The 23,934-nt window shown below is 44.5% G+C and overlaps 7 protein-coding genes across 10 annotated transcripts; 3 read left to right on the plus strand and 4 right to left on the minus strand.

Moving 5' to 3' along the window:
• Positions 1 to 802: 802 nt before the first annotated feature.
• LOC108104656 lies at positions 803 to 7,740 on the minus strand. 2 transcript variants are annotated; one of them, XR_001772307.2, is made up of 3 exons: positions 7,663 to 7,740; positions 6,855 to 7,016; positions 803 to 6,296 (listed from the first exon to the last, which is right to left on the minus strand). XR_001772307.2 is itself a non-coding variant. In XM_017210838.2 (2 exons), exon 1 carries the CDS (start codon positions 7,618 to 7,620, stop codon positions 7,189 to 7,191), a length of 432 nt encoding a protein of 143 aa, XP_017066327.1. In that variant the 5' UTR covers positions 7,621 to 7,734; the 3' UTR covers positions 803 to 6,296; positions 6,855 to 7,188. The 2 variants fall into 2 exon arrangements, 1 of the variants encoding a protein (XP_017066327.1); XM_017210838.2 differs by having other exon boundaries at positions 6,855 to 7,734.
• A 536-nt stretch (positions 7,741 to 8,276) lies between these two features.
• LOC108104644 (transient receptor potential channel pyrexia) lies at positions 8,277 to 12,339 on the plus strand. Its single transcript, XM_017210822.2, has 8 exons — positions 8,277 to 8,792; positions 8,873 to 9,116; positions 9,169 to 9,430; positions 9,495 to 9,784; positions 9,918 to 10,186; positions 10,367 to 10,442; positions 10,511 to 11,242; positions 11,303 to 12,339. The coding sequence occupies exons 1-8, from the start codon at positions 8,766 to 8,768 to the stop codon at positions 12,256 to 12,258; spliced, it is 2,856 nt and encodes a 951-aa protein (XP_017066311.1). The 5' UTR covers positions 8,277 to 8,765; the 3' UTR covers positions 12,259 to 12,339.
• A 132-nt stretch (positions 12,340 to 12,471) lies between these two features.
• LOC108104653 lies at positions 12,472 to 13,247 on the minus strand. 2 transcript variants are annotated; one of them, XM_017210832.1, is made up of 3 exons: positions 12,956 to 13,247; positions 12,738 to 12,902; positions 12,472 to 12,692 (listed from the first exon to the last, which is right to left on the minus strand). In XM_017210832.1, the coding sequence occupies exons 1-3, from the start codon at positions 12,975 to 12,977 to the stop codon at positions 12,619 to 12,621; spliced, it is 261 nt and encodes an 86-aa protein (XP_017066321.1). In that variant the 5' UTR covers positions 12,978 to 13,247; the 3' UTR covers positions 12,472 to 12,618. The 2 variants fall into 2 exon arrangements, with proteins under 2 accessions (XP_017066321.1, XP_017066322.1); XM_017210833.1 differs by having other exon boundaries at positions 12,472 to 12,668; positions 12,738 to 12,914; positions 12,956 to 13,023.
• Positions 13,248 to 13,432: 185 nt separating this feature from the next.
• On the minus strand, positions 13,433 to 17,271 carry LOC108104643 (DIS3-like exonuclease 2). The gene is made up of 4 exons (XM_017210821.2): positions 15,950 to 17,271; positions 14,479 to 15,892; positions 14,302 to 14,421; positions 13,433 to 14,242 (listed from the first exon to the last, which is right to left on the minus strand). Exons 1-4 carry the CDS (start codon positions 17,145 to 17,147, stop codon positions 13,672 to 13,674), a joined length of 3,303 nt encoding a protein of 1,100 aa, XP_017066310.1. The 5' UTR covers positions 17,148 to 17,271; the 3' UTR covers positions 13,433 to 13,671.
• A 4-nt stretch (positions 17,272 to 17,275) lies between these two features.
• Positions 17,276 to 18,413, plus strand: LOC108104649 (THO complex protein 7). Its single transcript, XM_017210830.2, has 3 exons — positions 17,276 to 17,394; positions 17,452 to 17,581; positions 17,651 to 18,413. The coding sequence occupies exons 1-3, from the start codon at positions 17,328 to 17,330 to the stop codon at positions 18,342 to 18,344; spliced, it is 891 nt and encodes a 296-aa protein (XP_017066319.1). The 5' UTR covers positions 17,276 to 17,327; the 3' UTR covers positions 18,345 to 18,413.
• Positions 18,414 to 18,643: 230 nt separating this feature from the next.
• On the plus strand, positions 18,644 to 22,880 carry LOC108104645 (serine/threonine-protein kinase PRP4 homolog). 2 transcript variants are annotated; one of them, XM_017210825.1, is made up of 9 exons: positions 18,644 to 18,816; positions 18,886 to 19,290; positions 19,367 to 20,369; positions 20,428 to 20,676; positions 20,752 to 20,984; positions 21,037 to 21,145; positions 21,212 to 21,748; positions 21,810 to 22,037; positions 22,709 to 22,880. In XM_017210825.1, exons 1-8 carry the CDS (start codon positions 18,797 to 18,799, stop codon positions 22,011 to 22,013), a joined length of 2,760 nt encoding a protein of 919 aa, XP_017066314.1. In that variant the 5' UTR covers positions 18,644 to 18,796; the 3' UTR covers positions 22,014 to 22,037; positions 22,709 to 22,880. The 2 variants fall into 2 exon arrangements, with proteins under 2 accessions (XP_017066314.1, XP_017066313.1); XM_017210824.1 differs by lacking the exon at positions 22,709 to 22,880 and having other exon boundaries at positions 21,810 to 22,190.
• Positions 22,881 to 22,930: 50 nt separating this feature from the next.
• LOC108104650 (uncharacterized protein C3orf38 homolog) lies at positions 22,931 to 23,868 on the minus strand. Its single transcript, XM_017210831.2, has 2 exons — positions 23,735 to 23,868; positions 22,931 to 23,674 (listed from the first exon to the last, which is right to left on the minus strand). The coding sequence occupies exons 1-2, from the start codon at positions 23,859 to 23,861 to the stop codon at positions 22,932 to 22,934; spliced, it is 870 nt and encodes a 289-aa protein (XP_017066320.1). The 5' UTR covers positions 23,862 to 23,868; the 3' UTR covers position 22,931.
• Between the last annotated feature and the right edge of the window lie 66 nt (positions 23,869 to 23,934).

Genomic DNA, 23,934 nt, shown 5'->3' on the forward strand with positions numbered 1-23,934 from the left:
GTCGTAGAAGAACTACATATACTTACATACATTCTGGAAAACAACCTGATAACCTAGGTTGTCGAACTTTTATAAAACGTCGGAATGGATTCCATAAATAGTTTCCGTCTGAATTTCGAAGAGAGTAAACGTGAAAATGTTGTCAACTTATCATTTGGCTGTAATATTGGGTATACAAAAAATATAATTTGATTCGATGTGACAGTCCTCCTAACATACAGTTGTATTTCCATACAGCTGTGGTATTTGGTCATCTCCAGTATCAGGCTGTAGTAGCAGGCAGAGTTGGCGGAGCATCTTACTATCGTCCAAATGCTACATTTTTGCCAGCCCGCACTCATAAAGGTGGATTAAATTACCCGTCTTTTGGCTCTGGAAAGCAAAACCTTACCCCTGCTGTAGTAATGCCCAATCGGACTGTGGCAGTGAATCAGCAACTTGCCTTTCAGGCTCCCGGAAATACATCTAAGAATCAAATTTGGCTATCCACTAACCAAGGTTTATACGGCGCATCACCAATTAGCCTCCCAACACAGTCTGCGCCTCCTTCTAGCGGTTGGCTAGAGGGCAATCATAACAATCAGCAGGCAGGAGCCCTATCGTCTGGTTGGATCCAACCAATATCTTCCCCAAGTCAAATCGGAACACCATCACATGTCCTCCGTAAAAACAATACAACTTTTTTCATGGCACACAATCAAACATCCCACCCGGTAGTCAATGTCAGTTCTTACTATATTCCTTATGGAAACCTTTCTTTTACCTGAGCTCTTATACCCTTCCCCCCAATAACCAACATTTATTTTAATTTTTTCAAAAATCAATTTATTGTGCATTAAAGTCCGATGCCCGCAATCAGTTTGTTGGCATACATATCGAAGTTGCTTTCCGGTATTCCAGAAGAATAAATAAACGTGTATACAAATGATAAATTTTCCATTAATGGGCTCTGTTAGGGGTGCAAACATTTGGGGGCGGTGATGACGCCCATCACCGCATCGAATATCAGTATATCAGCTTTGAACTTGCAATAGAGTACTTCTGTGTAAGCAATGTCTGACGCCAGGAAAACAACTATGTATCAAATCTGAAGTTATTCGACAGAAGAGCATCCCTCGCCGCCGTCAAAGGTTCCCCCGCCGCAGTCCTGTCGTCCCTCGCCGCGGTCAAGTATTCCCACGCCGCAGTCAAAAACCACAGATCCCTCGCTGCAGTCCTTATTTCGTTATCCCCCGCCGCAGTCCCAAAATTGGCATCCCACGGCGCCAGCCTCCATCGCCGCAGTCAACATTATTCTTGCAATTCCCATTTATTTTAAGAAGAATGTCCCTAGCGCCCTCGTCTAAACGCCCTAATAATCCCACGTTGCAAACTTTAAATCCCTCGCCGCAGTCTATCGGAGGTCCTCAACGTCCATCGCCGTCATCAGTAGTCGGAGATCCCACGCCGCCGTCCTAATAGATTCCCACGCCGCCGTCAAATTGTTCCAACGGTGTATTACAATTTAAAGAACAATGCTCCAACAAATCTAATATCATTACGAAGGGATTTCACAGAGAAAAATGAATCGACCAGTGTGTAGCGAAGCGAAAGCTGAATGAAATCCAATTGGAGCGTCGACGCGTAGATAGGGTTCACTGCCGAAAACAGCAGAAATTCAAGAGCTATCACAAGCCAATAGTACGAGATCGAAAAATCGGTTGCGGGTCGATCGAAATGGTGTTTGACGAAGAATTGATCCACTGTCATTTAAAGGATGATCCAACGTAGGATTTAATACTTCTTATATGAAAAATGATCAAGGTGTGTGCTACGTGTGTCGTCTACGTCGCTACTAGTCTGTCTTCTCCAAATGGGCCAAAGATAAAAATTTGATGAATAGAAGCCCAGTGATTACAGCTCGGAATCAGTAGGTGCAAATTCGAAGATATTTATCGTCAACACGGCCTGTGCCTCTCTGCTTCTGCTTTCCCTGCTTCCTGTCTTGGCGCTGATCCTCGAAGGGTCTCTGTGCGGAGCTTCCACATCTAACAGCTTTTTGCAATCGTTCTCGTCCTAAAAGGGGTCCCGCTATTAAATTGGTTTTTACTGCTAGTTCTGGACTAAGCCTAGGATTCTATTGAATCCTGTTGCATTTTTCAGAAAGGTTACATGTCTCTCAATTCGCCCTTACGGCAAGGGCTTACATTTCTTGGTTTTCAATACCTACAATGCAATTTAACAATTCACTTAGAAAAAAAAAATATATTAACATCTACGAAAAACTAACAGAAAAAATATGGTGACACATTTCTTTACAATTCCATAAATTTCAATGTGGGTTGGGATAGTAATGTTAAATTAAATCAGCAAGCTGCAATGATAGTTTTAAGGAAAAAACTATTCAGTAGGCTATACCGCGGGGCGCGTGTCTCTTGGATTCCCTTTGAGACCAACATGATGATTAGCTTGAAGGCGCGCCTGGCATTGCAGCCAGATTTAGACACATGCGGAGTAGTTTGTGAGGGTTGTGGACGTTCCTGAAAGCGTAAATGCACCGACTAGAATTCTGCTCATATACCTTAGCCTTTGGTTACCCTGCCTGCCGCTGTCGCTGTACATCGCATTGGATTCCCTTTACGATATTTATGATGAAGTGAAGAAGGTGACCAGGAGCTCAACGGGAAGCTCGACTGCTGTAGTACCATCTCGCAATTGATTCCCTTTTGCGGTACGATGATCGGCGAGCCAGGAGTTATGGGCTCAACTGGCGGAGCGTGGTGTGACCCATTGGCCACCCAACTCGGTCTTCGAACACTAATCGCATTTGTTTCCCTTTGCGATGGATATAATTGTTCTCGAATTATGGGCAACCTACGGAAGGAAAGTGCAAGTAAAACGAAATCCCCAATAAAGGTGATTAACGTGCTTCGCTTCTCCTGCGCTCCGTTCAGCGAGTCAGCGACGAGTCCGGATAAGGCTATTTTGGATTGACCAACAGACTCCAACTGCTGCTGCTGCACATCTTAAGATTTGAATTCGGGCGGTTTATCTAAGTTTCACATTTGCGGTAATCGACTTGCTATCATAAGCTTCTGCTCAGTCTGAAGGTCAATCAACGTTCAATGATAAACGTGGTCGATGGCTGAAAGTGATATGTGATAGTTAGCGACGCTAGGCGAGGATGCCTGTGACGCAGTTGCAGCAGCAGCCCTTGTAACAACGACAACACATCAGCTCACTTCTCAGCGATTACTGGTGATGGTGCGGTGTAGCGGCTCTCGGTCCAAACGCATTTGATTCCCTTTAGCGTGGACCGAACGCACATGTCTGTGCGGTGCAATGCCTTATGTGCATAGGCTCAACTTAGTATATCACAGCGCCAGATGTCGCTCCAAATCTGGCCTCTCACAATGCCCGTGTGGATTTTTTTGCCGGGAGGCACCAGAATTCGATTGGGACTGCAGGGCCAGGCGCTGTCGGAATAACGGTGTGCTGGGCACTCCATAGCGACCTTCACGGCTGAGAACTTCGCTGTAATATAAAAACATAAGTTTCACAATCAGCCCAGGCGGCAGGACGCCGTTTTTGTAATGCTCGATAACACTCGATACGCATTGTGACCGTTTGCATCAACAGGTGACGTGGCGGCTTCGCGCTGTACTTTCTAAATTAAGCCTAACTGGATGGACTTGATGCATCGTTTTGGGTTCCCTTTAACGATTTGCAGCAGCACAGCAATGGGAACGGCAAGCTAGGGGCGGTGCATGTGTTCGTCGTCGGACCAGTCCAAGGCGTGGACTTTCCTATCGGGTCGAATATAGTCAATTCGATGCCCACAGGCACACTCAACTGTGCGGCACCGCTGCAAAAAGTCGAAAATAAATTTAAGACTGCTAAGGCTCTCACTCTGAGGAGGGTCATAAGGGCCCCGGCTAAGACGTCGGTCCTGCTTTTAAAGGATCTTCTTCATGGCCCGAAATATTGCTGAAAATCAGGTATAAGCGGGATCTGATTTGATTACACCTGACCTGCATTATAATTCGAATTCGACGTGTAGTATGGATGTTGAATTGCGACGACTAAGTGTTGGTGTTATTGCTTTCAAGTTGGCATTTGATTCCCATTGCCTCAGAAATTTTGCTACATGTTCTCGGTGGTGCGATAGATAGGGGTACTGCAAGAAGCTCATGTTTGTAACACTGAAATAAATTCAGAAATAAGCCTCTAGATCATTTCGAAGGGGGAAAATTTTAGTTAAAGCTGCGCTTGTGAATACACAAAATGTGGCTCATACACTGTCAGGACCCAAGAATCGGCGATTTGTTGTTGCTTCCGGTTTACAAGTTTACGGATGAGATAATACAAACACATTCGTACGAAATACTAAAAATTAATGGTCCATTAATAGCTGTCGTTTAGTTCCCTTGAATCTGTACTGTTCTCCAAAACTTCTATAAATAAGAAAATGGATGGATTTCGATTGCATATTTCTTAAAGTTGATAGTTTAGATGCTCCACAAGTCCCTTTATCTTCTGATTTCAAGTTTTCCCTCATGTTTTGGTAGCAACACTGTAATGAATATATTAATGAGTCACTACTTTATTAAAGTTGAATAAAGAGGAACGTCATGGGGAAATGCTTATTTTGTTGCTCCAAAATCGATCACACGGTTTGAAAGATGAAAGGTATATCCGATTGAAGTTTCTTTTGAAGTCAATAACTCAGGGTATGCTACGGATAGATATGCGCAGGCACATTCTACTGCAGCCATATCGCTATAAGACAGAAATATTTTGTTGGATATATAATAGAAACAAGAATTTACATGCGATGGGTGGGCCACCCAATTAGCGCAGACTTGTGATTCCCCTGCATAGCTGTTGACGAATATGTATTTCTAAAAAATACAAGAAAAAACATGTTGCAAATGTCTTAGCTTTTATAATTCTGCTGTTAGTCCAGGCGACTGTAGTAGCAATCCGTTTTCTGAGTTGCTTAGTGCCATAATCTAGAAATAATATATCGGCAAATTTTGATCGAGTTTAAATATCAAAAACGATTTACGCCTTGGTTTTTATCCCATTGATTTTTCTGGCCTCCGAACTCCAGAACTCAATAAAAAAAATACTGACATCGTCCGCCGCACACGGTCCCTCCTTTCTTTCATGCAGATGCACGCAGGCACCGTTCAACTGCGCAGCATCGCTAGAAAAATAAACGAAAATGATGCTTGACCCTAGTCTACAAACTCTTTAGGTCGTGTTGCGGTTCAATGTCATTGAATATCCCCTGATGGTGCTCTCAAGACATCGAACATTTGGAGAGTGAAGAATAAAATGGAGCGCATCGCACACTGGCACGTACAGGAACCGATCAACTGTTTCATGCCGCTACAAAGATTAAAACAGGCTTTGGTAGCCTATTGATTAGAAAGACAGGTAGGCGAATATATGTATCTAAGGTCCAATCTTTGCCTGCCAAAATCATAAAAGTTAAGAAAGACGTCCAACGAAATTGCCGAGCGAAAAAAGTTGGAAGATGATAACCCAAATCAATCATGAGAAACCGACGCCTGAAATTCAAGTGTATATCGACAGAATATTGCCAGACGGCTTACGTGCGAAGTTACGAGAGAATGTCCTTAAAATCCGATCCGCCGAAGACGAAGAATGTTATATTGATGATGCACGACTGCTCCGCTGTTCTTTTCACTGTAAATCTGTTCAAAAAGCAATATTTTGTTCGCAGCTGATATACCAAATACCGTGTAACTGTGTGGATGGGTGGGTGGTGGTCAGCAGCTGCGAAGCATTCTATGCAGAGTAGGTGGTGGTAGTGGCTGGCAGTCGGTGGAAAGCACTATTGGTTCAAACGCAGGTTAGCTGATGCGAGCTGGAGCTGCTGCTGCGCGCATTCCGCCTTGTCCCCAATGTTCTGTCCGCAGCGACTGAATAACATGGGCATTTTTCAATGGCATTACCATGCAGAGGAGACTCGGTGGTGTTTGCTGCTGCTGCTCCCTGCTCCAGCGATCTGTACACAATCGGCCATCGGCTGGTTTGCGGAACTCACTGCCTTGCGGTGGAGGTGGGATTCATTCGGACAGACGTAGAGGACTCACTCAGTTACTCAAAACGCAACGCCATCGTCGCTATGACGAACTGGTTTCTTCGTTACCACCGATAATCGCATTCGTTGTGTCTGTAGATCTCTACCAGTACCGGAATTCGTTTTCATTCAGTGGACGACTGCGACGTAGTTTGTTTTTTCCGTTCCTCCTCATCGTTGCCATTAACGTGCGAGGAGCAGGAAACTGTAAAACAAAATCGATTTAGGTACGGTTTTTGTAAAACGGGAATATGGTCTGAGGGCTTGCTAAGCTACAAATTTGAGTGAATAATAAATAAAGGCAGCATCGATTTAAACAGTGATTCAATACAATAGTTTTATTTTAAGTTTTATCATATATCAGTTCTGTATGCTTACTTTAGGTACATTTAAAATTTAAGTATTACACTATTTCGCCCCGTACGCTAGAGATTCAATATGAACCGTAAGTACCTTCCAGAAGTGCCAGAAATGGCGATGATAAATATTCGAATTTAAATTCGAAATCGAATCTCTCAACACAAACACATCGGACCAAAAAGTAGTTCAACTTGGTGTACATAAAAATAGCACGAGCGCTGTGTATATATATATGCATATATATATATACTGTGAATGTGTGTGTGTGTGTGAACCGAGTTTTTTCTTTATCTTTGTCTAACCAATTTCGTGACGTTGTGGAAAAGGCCATTTGCTACCTCTGATTTCACTACTATTATTAAACTAAGTAACTTAACTAAAAATAATATACAGATTTACAAACCGAGTGTGCTCCGGGACCAAAGGCTGCTTGGTGGATTTTCACATGGATCTCTGGTGGCAGCACCCGTGACTCACACCATTCTCGATTCGAAGGCTGTTGGTTCAGCGCCTCTTCACACTCTTCCAATCCTTCACTTTTTCATTACAATCTATAATATTGCGACTGCAAATGAGAAATTGGTTGTCGTGATAAAACTAGTTTAACAAAGATCAATGCTACATAAAGGTAAATGATTCGATTCGAAAACTCTAGTCTTTTTTCTTCCTGCCACCATTTTGAGCATGTGTCAGTCACGCATACAGACACAGCGTGAACACTATACAGTCATCTCTTTCTAACTAGTAACTGTAATGGCGCAGCTGTTGTTGCTGGCCGTTCCGGTGTTGTTGCTGCTCAGGCTGCGCATAAAACTGTCGAGGCCGCTGAGCTCGCTGCTCCACAAATTACTCTCCGCCTCCGCTACCGCAGCAGCCTTGGCGCTCGTAACAGCCGCCAAATCAGCGTCGCTGGCACAATGAGTCCTACCATGGGGCACGAATCGAGTCTGCATCTCCAGCCAGCGACTGAAACGCTCTTGCTGTTTTCTACGCAGCTCGTGCTCCGCGTGTAACAGGGCTGTCGACAAAATGGCGTTCACGCGCAGGTCGCTACCAGCGCCCCTCAATTTGCGACGCATTTTCTGACGCTTAACGCGGAAGTTACGCACCCAGTCAGTTAGGGTCTTAGGATTTTTAGTTGCGTCGCACTCATCATAGTACGCCACCATTTCGTCGATTTCTTTGTTTGGGAAATTGGTATACACACACACCTTTCACTTTAACTTCGATCGTATCCGTTACGTATCTTTTCTCTCCAACAGCAACTTTTATTTTGTGGCGAGAGGCGCTGAAACGGGGATATATATAAGATTTCTGATGCTAGAGCTGGGAGTAAATCGATAGATTTTTATAAGCTAAGGTGACAACAACGCTGGTTTCCCTTTGTGGCCGCATTGGCGCTAGTTGAAATGTTAATTTTGATTAGCAGCATGCTGAGAGGATAACGTTTTATTTAACAGCGCTCGCTGCTAAAAACTACATGCGTATGAAAGTGACTCTTTCCGAATTTTATTAGCTAAAGTATATGAATGCATTTTTCAATGTATCTAAACTTGGGATCGGCCTTTTTAATGCGATTAAAAAACACTTTAATTTCTAAATTATCTAAAAAATAACATTTTTGGCATGCACACTGGTAGCGTGTAAAGGTATCAGTTAGTTGGCGGGCAATTTAAAATAGAAAGTTTAGCGAAATGTTTTTCTTTTTCCTTGTTGTTCTTACCGGCACACATTTATTAGTAACTTATCCGTATACAACTACATTCGTCCAAACGGAGTGCAATGAGTAAGTGTGAAATGCTGGCACTGGATGCCGAGAGCCGAAGCGATCAGTCCAGGTTCGTTTGCCATGGAACTTTGACGCCATCGGTCGCGGACGCAACGTTGATATCTGGAGGAATACCAGTGAAAACGGGAAAGGAGGAGGAGGTGGAACAAACTGCGAATGTGGGGAAATTAGCACAGATTGCCAGCGGTGCGAAGAAATCACCAGCACACTGCCAGATATTTCAACAAATACCCAAATATACACTTCGTGAATAAAAAGCCGAAAGAGCCGTAATATCTTACTAATTAGAGGCAGAACAGATTCCGGGTGTCGGCAGAGATTGCCCGCCGAGTATAATTATTTTCATGCCGTCAGTTATTGTTGATTTCTCCGGATAAGTAATCGACCCATTAAAAAGGGGGCGCATCCGATTGGCAGCCGGAGCCAGCTGAACCGACTCTCGATTCCGACACAACGTAAAGTTTATTGTTGTTTTGGCCACGGTAGTGTAAACAAATAGCCGCAGACAGAAGTGGCGGCATCAAGATGGAGAACGTACGCTTCTCGATTATTGTAAAAAAGAGTCCTGGGCCGCACGGCTCGCACTAGATCTCGGTGTCAGTCGTCCGCTAATTCCATTATTTGCCTTGCAGGAAAACGATCTAAAATGGAACTCGGAAAGTGATCAAACAGCTGATGTGGACCTGCTCTTGGACAAGCGAAGCATCTCCAGCGAGGATAACAGTGCCGGGATTTTCAGCGACGAGGCGCATGAGATCTTCGCGCGGCAACAGCAGAACCAAAATCTTTGGGAACTCGATGAAATTGAGAAAACCTTGACCGCGGCGCCGGGCGGGAAGCAGGTTTTGGAAATGGTCCGTTCTGGCCGTTGCCTGGGTACGTACTGTCTCGATACGCCTTCTGAATGCACTCATCAGAAACTTCTTAGAATTAATGTCCGACTCCTCCGACTGCAATCGAGATCTGGCCCTGATTTGCTGCTCGGCATTTGGGGGAGTGGAAAATATTAATTTCCTGCTAAAACACTATAATGTGGACCCTAACGTGACGGACATTCGAGGTCGGACCCCCCTGCACTTCGCGTGCTGCCGCTCCAGTGCTCCCATTGCAAAAGTTTTGCTCGACTACGGCGCCGACCCGAATCGCTGGGATGCGAAAAAGGAGGTGACGTCGTTGCACTGTGCGGCTAGGTAAGTTGCCAATAAATGTGCTCCATGTCGCGGCATATGCTTATGATTAATCTATTCGTCTTAGCTCTAAAAGTGTCGAGTGCATCCTTCTGCTGCTGCGACGGAAGGCGAATATTAATATTGGCATTGAAAAGCGTTCTGCCCTGCATTACGCCATCGACGTCAATGCGGTGGACTGCGTCGAGATCCTTTTGAAGTACGGTGCCGACCCGAACACCCCGCAGGTGTACACAGAAACGCCACTGCATACTGCAAGCGCAGCGGGATTCGCCAAGTGTGTCCAACTGCTTCTTGGCCACAACGCAGACGTACGATCGCAGTTCGGCGAAGGAAAGGTCACGGCTCTGCACTTGGGTGAGAAGGCATTTACCTTTTTTTCATTTTCTTTTATTTTACCATAGGAAAATAATATTTTTGGTTTCTTTCCATTAAAAAATTTTCTCGATACAGAATTTAATTTAACCGTTCAAGTATTCTTTAATTGCAGCTGCGGAGAACGATTACGTTGAGTGTGCTCGTCTGCTCCTGGAGCACCGGGCTGAGGTGGACTGCCGCAACGCCAGCCACCAGACACCCTTGCACCTCGCCTGTCTTTCCCAGTCAATTGGTACAGTGGATATTCTTATTTCATATGGCGCCAATGTGAACGCCGTATACCGGGACGGAAGAACGGCCCTGCATGCAGCAATAGTAAAGCAGTCACGTTGCCTGGACTGCTGCAATGCATTGCTCAAGGCGGGAGCGGATGTTAACAAGGTAAACGGCAGGTTATTTTATCCGGAATAGTAGCATATTTTGAAAGATAATTGTTAACACTACCCCTCCACCTCATTCTTAAAAGTCAACAACTTTCCCAAATATTTTTTTGGATTGCTTAAAATCTAAAAAGTATTTCCCTTTCTTTTAATATTTAAAATCCATGACTATCACTTGCAGGCAGATAACTATGGTTATACTCCGCTCCACATCGCAGCACTAAATGAATTTAGCAACTGTGTGTACACGTTCATAGGCAAGTTTTTGTTTTAGAAATTTTCTAAAGCGATCCCTGCCTAATTGCCTTGTCAATTTTATCCTCAGAACACGGGGCGGATATCACCGCTAAAACGGACGGAAATGTATCGGCACTGTCGTTCATAGTGCGGCGCACTCCCGAGATAATACCCAAGGTAATGCAAAAGCTCGACCGTTCCATAAAGGCAAACGACCATGAAATTGGGGACGTAGACTGTCAGATAAAGCTGGACTTCAGACTGCTGGTTCCCAGTTCTTCGATGGAACGTGGCGAAACTGAGCTGCTTATCTGCCTTATAGAAGTGGGGCAGAAACGTATCCTAATGCACCCGCTTTGCGAGACTTTCCTATTTCTCAAGTGGCGACGTATCCGAAAGTTCTTTCTTATGAGTTTGGCTTACCACACACTCTTCGTGCTCCTCTTCACATTGTACGTGATACGGGTATATGTCCGTTGCTGCAAGGAGGGGGAGATATGCGTGGCTCCAGGATACGTTTCCACAATTGGATACCTGGTGATCATTCTAAACCTTATCCTGTTGGGAAAGGAGGTGTTCCAAATGGCCCATGGTTTGCGAGGCTATGCAAAGTATTGGGAGAACTGGCTGCAATGGGCCATAGTATGTGGAGTATTGTTATGTGTGTCTCCAGAGACTGTGCGATCTGATGATTTAACAGCGGTGCCGGTATGGCAGCATCACGTGGCAGCTGTAGTGATTTTGCTAGTGTGGCTGGAGCTGATGATGTTGGTGGGTAGATTCCCCATTTTTGGTGTATATGTCCAAATGTTCACAAAAGGTGTGTGCATACATGCTTATGTACGTAGATAAGTTTATAATTGTTCTCGTTCTTATTTAGTGGCTGTTAATTTTGCAAAATTCCTGCTGGCCTATATATGCTTACTGATAGCTTTTGGTCTCAGTTTTGCCGTGCTCTTTAACGATTATCCTGCTTTTGAGAACATTACGTGGTCCTTTTTAAAATCCATCACGATGATGTCCGGGGAGCTGGAGTTTGAGGACATATTTTACGGCAATTACGAAGTCAAGTTTCCAGTTACCGCTCACATTATATTCCTGTCCTTCGTGCTGCTTGTTACAGTGATCCTAACCAATCTGATGGTGGGCTTGGCCGTCAGCGACATTCAAGGCCTGCAAGTGAGCGCAACACTGGATCGCCTGGTGCGTCAAGCCGAACTAGTGTCGCGCCTAGAGAGCCTCTTTTTCTCGCGCCTACTGCGAAGTGCACCCACCAACCTGATTCAGCTGTGTAAGCGGAGTGCTCTCTTGCGCACTTCCCGCGATAAACTGCAGTTTACTATCCGACCCAACGACCCCCGCGATAACCAGTTGCCCGAGAACATCAAGTTAAACGTCTATAAGCTGGTCGCCGAACGGCGGGACAGGGACCAAAGCATCCGGCGCCGGCAGTTCGAGAAGAACTACAACATATTCAGCCGAAGTCTGCAGCGTCAGCAGGAACCGTTCCAAAGGGATTCCCTCCAGCCAGAGCCAGCCATGGGAAACCCGAAGAAGGCGCAAAATATCCTTCAAATGCACGAGCTTCTACGTCCCCGATCAGCAACAAATGTGCCTCAGCAGATGCGACAGGAGCAGGAGGGAGCGGTCCATCTAAAAAACCAGGGAAATGTCCTAAGCTCCCTGCAAGCTGAAGTGTACGCGATTAAGATACAACTTGGGGAACTGTTATCAAAATTTGAGTGCTTCTCGGAGAGCGCAACTCGCAAGCTGAACTATAGTGCCGAAGAACTGTGCCGCCTTCGCCAGCAGAGTCAGTCGGTCACATCGGGTTAGTTTTAATTCTTATTTACAACTCAAGTAAATTACAAACGTTATTTGGTAAAATTTTACAATTATTAAACACCAGAAAACCTTTTTGCCAATTCTACCTTACCCATAATCATTAAGGCTCATAAGTTAATAGGGGCTAAGCTTTTAACTTTTTTTACATTTGTTTTCGGAAATAACGGAAACTATACTTTTAAAAGGGAAAAGTCTGGGAATGGGTACGATGACTGCTATCGCTGATTTTATTTAAATTGATCAGGTCCAGATTATTCGGAATGACCCCATGGCGCAACCGAATTCTATTCTGGTTCTTCTGATTTACACAATCATTAAAATGATATTGGAATGAGGAAACCTCGAGTTTCCTTAAAATCTAGGCAGTCGCCGACAGTTTCCCGAATGCAGCTTATAGATATCTGCAAATGAAAAAAGTAAAATTGCTACGGCCAGATTTGTAGAGTTATGAATCGTAAGAGTTTACTCACTTTTACCACACTTCACGGCGCATTGCAATTGGTTTTCGTTGAAGTAGTTTTCCCTATTACTGCCACAGACTGGGTTATACTCGGAGGTTGCCTGACACGCCTGGAAGCAGCTTAAGAACGCTCCAGTCTGACATTGCACTAGACCAATCAAAAGCAGGGCTATACCTGTCAAAAAGGCTTTAGCTACTATCAGTAATTCCATAGCGTGAAAAACGTACCAAATATTCCAATGCAATTCATTTCAGTCCGATGCTAGCGCTACACTTGAAGATTAAGTAACTTGTGGTATAAATTTCTTAAAACTCTCCTCTTAAGTACTGGCATGTAGCTGGCGGAGGTTATCATGATTGACCCCGAATCAAATAGAGACTTTACTGTCTGAATATAAAACCAAAATGAGCAATGGGATTTGCCCAAAAGATTTTAATATTTTGAGAAAACAATTACTGTCGGTCGAATAAGTTTTATTGTTTTGGAATCCTTCAATTTAGCTTTGATTAACAACTTAATGTACATACCACATACAACTTGTGGTATAAATTTCTTAAAACTCTCCTCTTAAGTACTGGCATGTAGCTGGCGGAGGTTATCATGATTGACCCCGAATCAAATAGAGACTTTACTGTCTGAATATAAAACCAAAATGAGCAATGGGATTTGCCCAAAAGATTTTAATATTTTGAGAAAACAATTACTGTCGGTCGAATAAGTTTTATTGTTTTGGAATCCTTCAATTTAGCTTTGATTAACAACTTAATGTACATACCACATACATTTATACAGTGCTAATTGGGATGTGCAACTGTAAATCGAAAAAGTAAGAATCACAGAGTTAATTTTAGCCAAGTAGCTCAGGCCCACGTTGTTGTTAAATTAAGTGAGTTTTGAGTAGTTTCGGATTTAGTAAAACATTGCAATAGACTACTGTTTAAAGTTATAAACTGCTTTGCCTCATTGCAAATATCCGCTGTTGTTGGACATTTTGTCGATGCTGCTGGTTATTTTGCTGCACCTGCTGTTGCTTTAACCTAATTTTACGGGAAGAACTAGATCCGCTAGGCTGCTCCTTCGGCGCGTGTATTTGTTGGTCTCCCATCGTTATAAAACCAGTTAGTTTATTGTCCCAAATTACCAGGCAAACATGGACCAAGGAAAGAAGCTGCAATTTGCGAGGTGTCTGTTTCAAGTTTCGTTCGGCAATCGTAATGTAGTTTGGTGCATTGTGAGTGTCTACAAGGACCTTTTGCATCTTGTAGTTTATGCTTATAACGTGGCCAGATTCCAGAGTAACCACATTCATCATGTGTTGAAATATCTCTATGACCACGGCCCGCATATAAATGGCTTGTTTATTCCGTACATAGCGCTTGAAAAACAAGTTACTGGAGTCGTCTCCGGCCAATTTAGCATTGTACTTTCTCTCGTTGGCTAGTTTTGTTAAAACATGCAGATCGTCTGCTGTCCGACAAGGGGGTGTGCAATATTTGAGTGCAGCCGCCAGTAGGCTAGAATGAAGAAACACTGTGAAAACTAATAATTAACTTCAAAGGTTAAAGACCATTACCGGTGCACCATTATATCAGGATAACGTCGAATCGGGCTAGTGAAGTGAGTATAGATTGGTATGGACAAGGCGTAGTGCCAAAAGTCCGACGGTTCCGTTTTACCCTCGCTGCAAAAATATCTGCAAGTAGGAAGAGACCAGTTAAAATGGATAATCTCTGTAAGATGAAAAACTTACGATGCCCTTGCCATCGGCTTCATTAGGAGTTGACTAAGGCAGGCATTCATAGCGACAGGATTGGGGGCATCCTTACACAACCGCACCATGCTCTCCTGCAGAGCCTTGGACGAGCTGTAGTCCAGTTCGAATCCGAGGGCACCCAGCTTTTCCCGTAATGACTTAAGTGACTTAGTCAATGGCGGAGGATGGTTGCGCAGCACAGAGATATCAGGAAAAGAGTCATGAATAAATCGAGCCACTGCCTGATTGGCCAGTAGCATGAACTCCTCAATCAGGTGGTTCGCCTCTCGCTGTTTCTCCACTTCGAACGACAAGGGCTCGCCGCTGATTGGGTCGAGAACAAACCGGAGCTTGGCGTTGTTAATTGTAAGTGAGCCGTTATCAAAGCGTGACTTACGCATGGAGCTTGCTATCCTGTGTAACCACAGGACCCTCTCTTTAATGTCATCAGGTTGAAACCCGTTCAGAATGGTCGGAAAGTCGTTCATGGTAAAATTCTCATAAGGGTTGTCTATAATCTTTTGCGCGTGCTCGTAAGCAAATTGTGAACAGGAGTTAATGATGGTGCGGCAAAACTCGGGTTTTCCTAAAATGGTTCCCTCACTGTTCATTTTCCAGAAGACGGAGAAAGCAAACTTATCAATCCCCGGTAGCAGGGAACAGCGCATGCAGAGTGGTTGCGGCAGCATGTGAATAACTTCATTGGCTAAATAAATCGACGTAGAACGTTTCTTTACGATATTATCAAGCTCATTGTCCTCTAGCAAGTAGTACGAAACGTCGGATATATGTACGCCAACCTCATATTTGTTGTCGCCTAGTTTTTCTATAGAAACGGCATCATCCAAATCGCGCGCAGTCATTGGATCTATGGTAAATATGCACGTCTTTCTCATGTCCTTTCGCTGACGCAGATCATCCTTGCTTATTGGCAGTGGCGGTTGGGAATACATGTCGTTAAATCGCTTCTCAAATGGCTTTATATCGCGGAGACCATTATGAAAAAGAATTGCCTTGAGCTCGTCCTCCAAATTTCCCACGACGCCTACTGGCTGAACCAGCTCGGCAATGCAGTGTCCATTACAATCAGTCTCGAGAATATGGGCTAGGTATAAAAGGCCAGATACCTCCCCGTTCTGCTTGATTTGGATGTGGGCGGCACAGGCTTCTTTCGGCACGTAGACCATGGGAACTCGCAAATCGTACGGCCGGAACTTATAAAAGAGCTGATCATCACAGAGCGTAATAGGGTTCGTGAACGAAATGGTTCCTACGATCTGGCGAAGCTCAGTTTGCTTAGTGATGGCTATGACGAACGCTTTGGGGCAGTTGTCTGAAGATATAACGACTACATTGTCGGTATCGGTCTCAGAATCCTGGGACTCGGTTTCGTCCGATAGCTCCTCATCATCTTGTTGAAAAGAAATTTATTTTCAGCCGATAGTCTTTTAGCTTAGCCGTAACTTACCGATTGATAAAGACGTTTTTCCGCCAGTGATTCCCCCAGGGTAGGGGTCGGCAGGCTTTGAACTGCACTGAGCACCTGGATTTAGAACGAAGGCACGGACTTTGTCACCCTCGAAGGCATAACGTCGGGCCACAGGCAAAAGCACTATGCCATCCCGTTCGAGTCCCTCGCGATCTGTGGACATCGTAATAAAGGCCTGCCTGTTGTTTTTTCGGTTCACACGGATTTCTTCTTCTACAATGCGCCCATATCCTGCCGCAGCCAGGCGTTGAGCATGTGCTTCCAGATCAGAGAAGTTTCCTTCGAAGATCAATTCTTGCGGCAGTTGGCAGTCCGTTCCAACATGATGCTGAACAATCTTGTTTATATACGACCTCATTGCCTGCAACTCGCTTTTTAGCGACTGCGTTGGATTATTGGCGGACCCCTCGCTTTTTTTACGGTTTCGCTGACGTCGTCCCTGTTTTGTCTGTTGCTGTGCAAGATTGCTATTGCTACTCGTATTTGAAACCTCAGACTCGAGCCGCTGACGTCCCTCTACTCGTTGCTGAGGCACTAGACGATGAATTGCCGCCTGTTGGGGCACTGCAGCTACCCTGGTCTGGCTCCACTCCAGCTGGGACAAAACTTCGTTCTGTCTTATGAGCTGGGCAGCATACGCGTTAACGTTAGGGGAGACATGTGATAGAAGTTTAACCATCTCCTGCAGAGCATTAACCTCGTTTTGTAGCACCCGTTTCGACTTTTTCTTTGTCATTAGCTGTTTACTGGAATTAGACAGATTCTGCATATGTGGCAGCGCTTGCTGGGATGGCATCTGCATGGCCACTGGATAAGAGGGCAGTGCTAGGTGGTACGGTAGGGACATGGCTATCGATACCGGAATAGGACCTGGCATATTAATGGCTTGCCTACTGTCGGAGGGCACAGATGGGGCATGGTTAGGTCTGGGCATTGCCTCTAACAAGAGCCTCTGCGTTGGCGGATTCACGATATTTGGGCACCGGGTGGCTGACAACTCTTTTCCAGTTACACAGGACGACTCCATCTCTCTCTGCGTCTGCTGCAGACGTGCGGTCAAGCGTTGGGAGCGCTGGCGAAGCGCATCAATCTTCCTGCTGTCTAGAGTGAAAGGATCGGAAGAGCCCCGATCCCGTTCCCTGTCCGCATCCACTTCGACGCTTGACGTTTCAGACATTCTGGAAAGGTAGGCACTTATTTGTTGAAGTTGGCTGATAAATAAAGTTAACTGGCGCTGCACTGGGCTCTCTGCAGGGATTTATAATGGGTCAGAAATCAATTGAATACTTTTCCGAAACAAAAGTAATATAACCAGGGATGCAAACATACCCGCTACAGTAAGACCGCACTGCTTGGGATGTCGAAGCAGCGGTGGGCTTGGCCACACTCCGATCCTGAGGTTAAATTAGTGAAGATGAACGATGGTAAGCTGTTTTTGTTATTTTCGCATTTGGGGACAAAAATTTAAACTGATATCACAGAGGAAATCATAAAGCAGCGCCTGCTGATTGATGGCGACGGCACTGGAGAGGATCGAAGGATAGTTGTACTGCTGAAGCAGTTCTTGAAATGGGCCAACGCCAAAAACGACTCGCCGGAGATGGAAGCAAAGTAAGTATTGGATGATTTGTACGCGAAATCTGAGTTTATTCTACATATATCTTTTTGCTTAATCAATAGCCCAATCATGTATGACCGCCTGATGGCCCAGTTCGCCCAGTGCAAGCTTACTGCAATGAAAAATGTTCAGACTTTACAGATGATTGCTGCGGAGAGGCACAACTACAGCAAGCTGGTGGAGCAGCATGAGCATAGTATAGTTTTGGCAAAGGAAGAGATTGAAGCCAGCAAGAAGGAGCTTATAACCGCAAAGCAGATTCGCAAGAACAAGATGGAGTACGACTTGCTGGCATCGCTCATTCAACAACAGCCGGACCGTAACGGCACCCAAAAGCAGATCGAGAGGATCAGGAGGGAGATTGATGACCTGGTGCAGAAGAAGCTTAAGATGGAGCGCAAATTCCAGAAGCGCCGCAACGACTTCACTTTGCTTATGTACACGATCCACGAGCTGGAACAACAGTTGGACCAGGATAACAGCTCATCCTCGTCATCGTCGTCTTCCTCTTCATCATCTAGCGAGAGTGATGCCCGTTCAGAGCCAGAGCTAGACGACAATGGCATCATGGAGGTCAGTGACGAGGACGATCTCAATAACAGCAGTCCAGCCAAGTTCGACGGAGTCCGCGGCGACTCCAAATTCCACGGCGCCTCCACGGAGGACTACAAAGCCATGTCCGTGGAGGAAGACACTGTGCTCGAGTTGAGCATTGAAAAGGACGAGCATGACGTGGATGTTGCAGTAGCAAGTTAGGTTAAAAGCGCGAGCGTAAAAAAAACCCAAAAATGCAAAATCATTAAAGATAAAATTTAGAAAGTTGCATTTATTTAAATGTTTTAAATTATAATGCGTACATGTATAGATGGGCTACATTTGAAAAATGTCAGCTGACTGAACGACATGGCTAGTTTTGGCTAGTGGTCCAGCCCTATTTACTAATTTATTGAAAACGTTTTTTTTTTTACACACTTTTGATATTATTACTAATATTAATTTATCAACTTTGAAACATGTAAATGTTTTTTGACCACGGATATTTTAGTGTATTTTCCGTTTGTCATATGCTGCCTTACTGAAAAAGCTATATAGAAGAAGAAGAAAAAATGAATTGAAAAGTTTCACCATTAAAATTACAATTACTAAAAGAAAACGCATAGGACGCATAGCACGTTTTGTATATTTCCCCCTTTTTTTTCTTCACCGCTATGATGACTGACGGTAAAAGGTATGTTATCTATTTTGTATGTTGCCTACATGGGCATAGTAACCGGATCCACCCCTTGCCATTAAATAGCTACGACTCTAGTGACAACAGCGCTTCGGAGAAGCGTCTGTCAAAACACAAGAAGGCCAAGAAACATAAGAAGCACAAGAAATCCTCGACTAACAAAAACGAGAAGGATAGGCATGCTCATAAAAAGCACAGAAAGGCAAAAAAGCGCCCTCACCGCGCTAGCGAGTCTTCGAACGACTCTGACCCGCAGAAGAACGTCAAGGAGAAGATGTCAAAGAACTCTGGGCTGAGCAACAAATTCACAGAGATCATGCAAAAAGCCAGCCGTAATGGACCCGACTTTCGGATCGGCAAGCCCTTGCTGCCAACGGACCCCAACAGCTTGGTGGAGGAAATCACCAAGACTATTCAGAATAAAGTGCTGCCCGTCTTGGAAGTGGCAAGTTCGGGCAGCGAAAGCGATGTGTAAGTACTGCGGGGTGAATTCAGGTTTGATGTCAAACTTCATATTACCTTCGCTCCTTTTTTACCTCGATTTCAGCCCCGCGGATGTGGCCAGTCCGATCATAGCGTCTTTTATCGAAGATGAGTTGAACCTGGAGGATCTAATGCGACAAAAGGCTCTGCTACAGGCTCGCCTGGGCGCCTATATGTCGGACCCAGAGGCCGAGAACAGAGGCGAGCTTCATCTCCAACTAAACCCGCAAACACAGGCCAAGCCAGTTTCCAAGGTGGCAACCTCCGCACCACAGCCACAGGTGCAGCCGATGGGGGCCAGCAAGACTGCAGCACCGCTGGCTACTGCATCCAGTAAACATGCTAATATTAAACAGTCTAGCACGCATAACTCAAATGAATCCGATGTTATATTGTTGGATGATTCTAGCGGAGGCCAACGAACCCCCTCGCCGACACCTGAGAAGCGACGACGCCACGCATCCCCCCTCGAAGTCGCTCAAAGATGTCGAGCACGCGATGACACAGTGACGCTCCTCGGCCGAAGGGAACGTCGTTCAAAAGAACGCGAGCGCTCACCCCCACGTCGCAGAGTAGTGGATCAGCCGACCCAAGCCCGTCCTCGCAGCCGGAATCGTAACATGGAAGACTTACGGCAGGAAATCAATCGCGATAAACAACGGGAAAGACGAGACCATAGCCGAGACCGTGACCGGCGTGGACCGGAAAGGCCGTTCCCCACCGATCTGAGACCAGGTCGTGCCAGGGAGCGGGATGTTCGATCGAATCGCAGTCAGCGGTCACACAGCCGCAGTAAGTTTGAGTCGGACAGGCGCCGGGAGCGGGAGCGGCAAAAGGACCGGGATCGTGGTGGCTTTGACCGTGGAAGTGGTCGTGGCGGTCCACGAGGTGGCGCTGAAAACGGGGATAGGGATCGATACAAGGGATCGCTGAGCGAGGGACAAAAAAAACACGATAAAGACAGCAGTGACGATGAGGTCAACCTGGATATTGACATAAACGATGATGAGGATGACGAAGAACGTATCATTGAACTACGTCGGAAAAAGCGCGAGGAGTTGCTTAAGGTGCGTTGATCTGTTTAAATGATTTGACAGATAGCTTATTAATCTTAAATGTTAATAGAAACTAGGCACTGGGCAAGAATCCCCAACTCCTCAGAACTCCATCTCGTATGAGTCTCGAAGCACTTCGCCAGGGTCATCCCAACGCGGAAGACCCCTTAGGACGCCGACGCCCACCCAGACCAGTTCTGGTGTTCCAAAGGATCATCAGCATCTGGACAACTCGGGTAACATAAAAAACAGCTCCGTGAGGGAAAAGCGAAACGAGTGGGATATGTTTGCCGATCAAGATGTGGATTCAAATTTCGATGTGAGTCGAAAGATTGTAAATTTCAGAATATCATATCACGATCAAATTTAATAATTTCGAATTTATACCCTCCAGTCACCCAACACTATCGTCCAGAATAAGCACCAACATGAAAACCCCGCCCTCACCGACAACTGGGACGACGCAGAAGGCTATTATCGAGTTCGGATCGGTGAAGTGCTGGATAATCGCTATCTAGTAAATGGATACACTGGACAGGGTGTGTTTAGCAATGTCGTTCGTGGCAGAGACCAAGCTCGAGGACAGGCTAATGTAGCCATAAAAATCATACGCAACAACGAAATTATGTAAGCAAAAATTTATTATATTATGTGATGGGTTTATTTACGATCATATTAGGCACAAAACTGGCTTGCGGGAACTTGAAATTCTTAAGAAGCTTAACGATGCTGATCCGGAGGACAGATTCCACTGCTTGCGGTTGTACCGTCACTTTTTCCACAAGCAGGTAAGTCAACAACATGACAAATGTTGTATAATAATCCTTATTGCAAATATTATTTTTGCGCTGTAGCATCTTTGTATGGTATTTGAACCATTGGCAATGAATCTGCGTGAAGTCTTAAAGAAATATGGCAAAAATGTGGGCCTCCACATCAAAGCAGTTCGTAGCTACACGCAGCAACTTTTTTTGGCACTCAAATTGCTTAAAAAGACCGGCATTTTGCATGCGGACATAAAACCGGATAATATATTGGTCAACGAAAATAATCTGATATTAAAGTTGTGCGACTTTGGGTCTGCCTCGGCAATCAGTGACAATGAAATAACTCCTTACTTGGTGTCGCGATTCTACCGTTCGCCAGAGATTATTTTGGGTATTCCGTACGACTATGGCATCGATACCTGGTCCGCCGGCTGCACAATTTACGAGCTTTACACAGGAAAGATTCTCTTCAGCGGAAAGAGTAACAACCAGATGCTAAAATTTTTTATGGACGTTAAGGGCAAGATACCAAACCGAATTGTAAGGAAAGGTCAGTTTAAGGAGCAGCACTTTGATCAAAGCTGCAACTTCCTGTATCATGAAATAGATAAGCTCACAGAACGGGTAAGTTTTTTGAGATAAAGCAAGAAGCTAACCTTTGGACTGCAATGTTTTAATTCTTCAGGAAAAAATTGTTGTGATGCCGGTAGTTAAACCCTCGCGTAGCTTGCAGCAAGAACTAATTGCTGACCAAAACCTACCAGACGATCAGCAGCGCAAGGTTACTCAGCTCAAGGATCTGCTGGAGAACATGTTCGCCCTAGATCCGGCCAAGCGTATCTCCCTCAATCAGGCCCTACTTCACCCATTCATCCAGGAGAAGATGTAGAGCGAACGACAATTTCAATTAAATGTAATTCCGTTTTGCCTAGTCGTAAGACAAATATGCTCACCTAAATCATACGATCTATACATCTAAAAAAGCGGTGTAAATAAGCTCTGTGCTTTTTAGCTGTACGGCGCGGTTTGAGAACCGAATTATACAAAATATTATTCAGTTAGCAAATGTTCCGTAACTTGTTATTCGTGTGTGTGTCATGCGTGTTTATTAGTATTTTAATATGACTACTATATGAGATGCATGTGACCGATTTTCCCACATAATATTTAGTTATATCGGCACTCATATATTTTGTTTTTACTTGGCCATATTCATATTAATGTGTTCTACAATTTTAGAGCTCTGCATATTACGGTAGAGGGTTCCTTGGCCTTTACTAGTTAAAATTTATACTTATGTCCCTCAAGTCCCTCCGATTTAATGCCATATTCAAAGCATATTAAAAAATAATTTTTATTATTTTCTATCAATTAAATATCATAATAATATCATTTTAAATCTTATAAAATTGTTTTACACGACTAATACGAAACATTTGACTTTTTTTCAATGCAAGGAAAAAGCAGCTTCGGCTGGTCGAAGAAAACATCAGGCATATAAGCTTTAATTTGACCAACTGTCAGATTCAGCTTTTCTTTTTATCTACACCTCTTTTAATGCATTAATTTTCTTTAAACTTACAGTTCGGACTGTTAAAGTATTTCATCAACGGCATCAAGCGTCAACGGCGTTCAATAATTCGTGAGTAGATTAAGTAATTTGTTTCACAAATTTATGATACGCTTTGGTTGAACTTGGTCATTTGTTGTGAGGGTGTGACTTTCAGGTAAGTTTAATTAATTAAATTTAAAATCGAGTGACACACATTTACACCTAAAGTTCTCAGTCTAGTTCACTGATCGTCAGTTATGCCAAGTCGTCAGTGGGAACCGGCAGACTTAAATCGGCCTGTAGTGTCTCGCTTAAGCACAGGCTGTGAAGTTCCGGGGGCAGCAGCTCGCTTTTGAGCAGGCATTTAACTTTCTTGGGTTTCCAGTTGTTTTCTGCATACGGATCCTTTAGCAGTCCGAAGGCACACTCAAAGACACCGACGCATCTATCGCACGTGTGCAGAGTGCCGCAGCAGAGCACCACGACCTGCCCGTAAGAATCCATCCGTCCCTGGATCCCGGTATGAGTCAAGTTAGGATTAAAGTGGAAACCAAATTGACGCTTGGCGGTCGTAAGTGCCGACAGCACCTCAGCGGCTGTCACGCACTCCAACTTGTTAGTTCCATCGCTAGCTATAATGGTAAGTTGCAGGACAGCATCGGTCCACAGATCCACCAGACTTAGTCTTTCTGAATTTAAGCGTTCAAAGAACCATTCTCCAAACTTCCGTGCGATCGCGTTTATTGGTAAATCCTCTTCGTTTTGGTGGTAAATAGATTCTTCCGAGGAATACTGACACTTAGAAAGCAAACTGCTTGGCGCCTGATCCTGTTCCCAATACTGAATCACCTTTGTTATAAGGTCCGCCTTGCTGAAATCTGTGGTTGCGTTTGGCTGTCGTGCGTGCAAGTATGTGAAAAGGAGTTCTTTAGTTATAGCGCGCTTAGAAAGCAAGATGTAAATGTCTGGAATGTGTGTAGTAAGCAGTCTAAGGGCTTCTGCAAGAAAAATCGTTATTTACACAACTTTTGGTTGAATAACGTCCATAACAATCTTACCCTCAGGATCGTCGGTTTTGCACAAATTCTTCGTGGTGCCTTTGGCTATGTGCAACAAGACAGAAGAGTTATTCTGGTTAATAAATAAATCCCATAATCCTTTCTTCTGAAACTCTGAAATCGGCATGGTAATAATAACAAGTCCTCTTGGTTGTGTTCAGTTGGCGAAGTTTTGTTATTTTTGTATAATTTGTATTGTA

Source organism: Drosophila eugracilis, unplaced genomic scaffold, assembly GCF_018153835.1.
Source record: "Drosophila eugracilis isolate 14026-0451.02 unplaced genomic scaffold, ASM1815383v1 contig_2088, whole genome shotgun sequence".
In the NCBI taxonomy this organism is placed as follows: Eukaryota; Metazoa; Arthropoda; class Insecta; order Diptera; family Drosophilidae; genus Drosophila; species Drosophila eugracilis.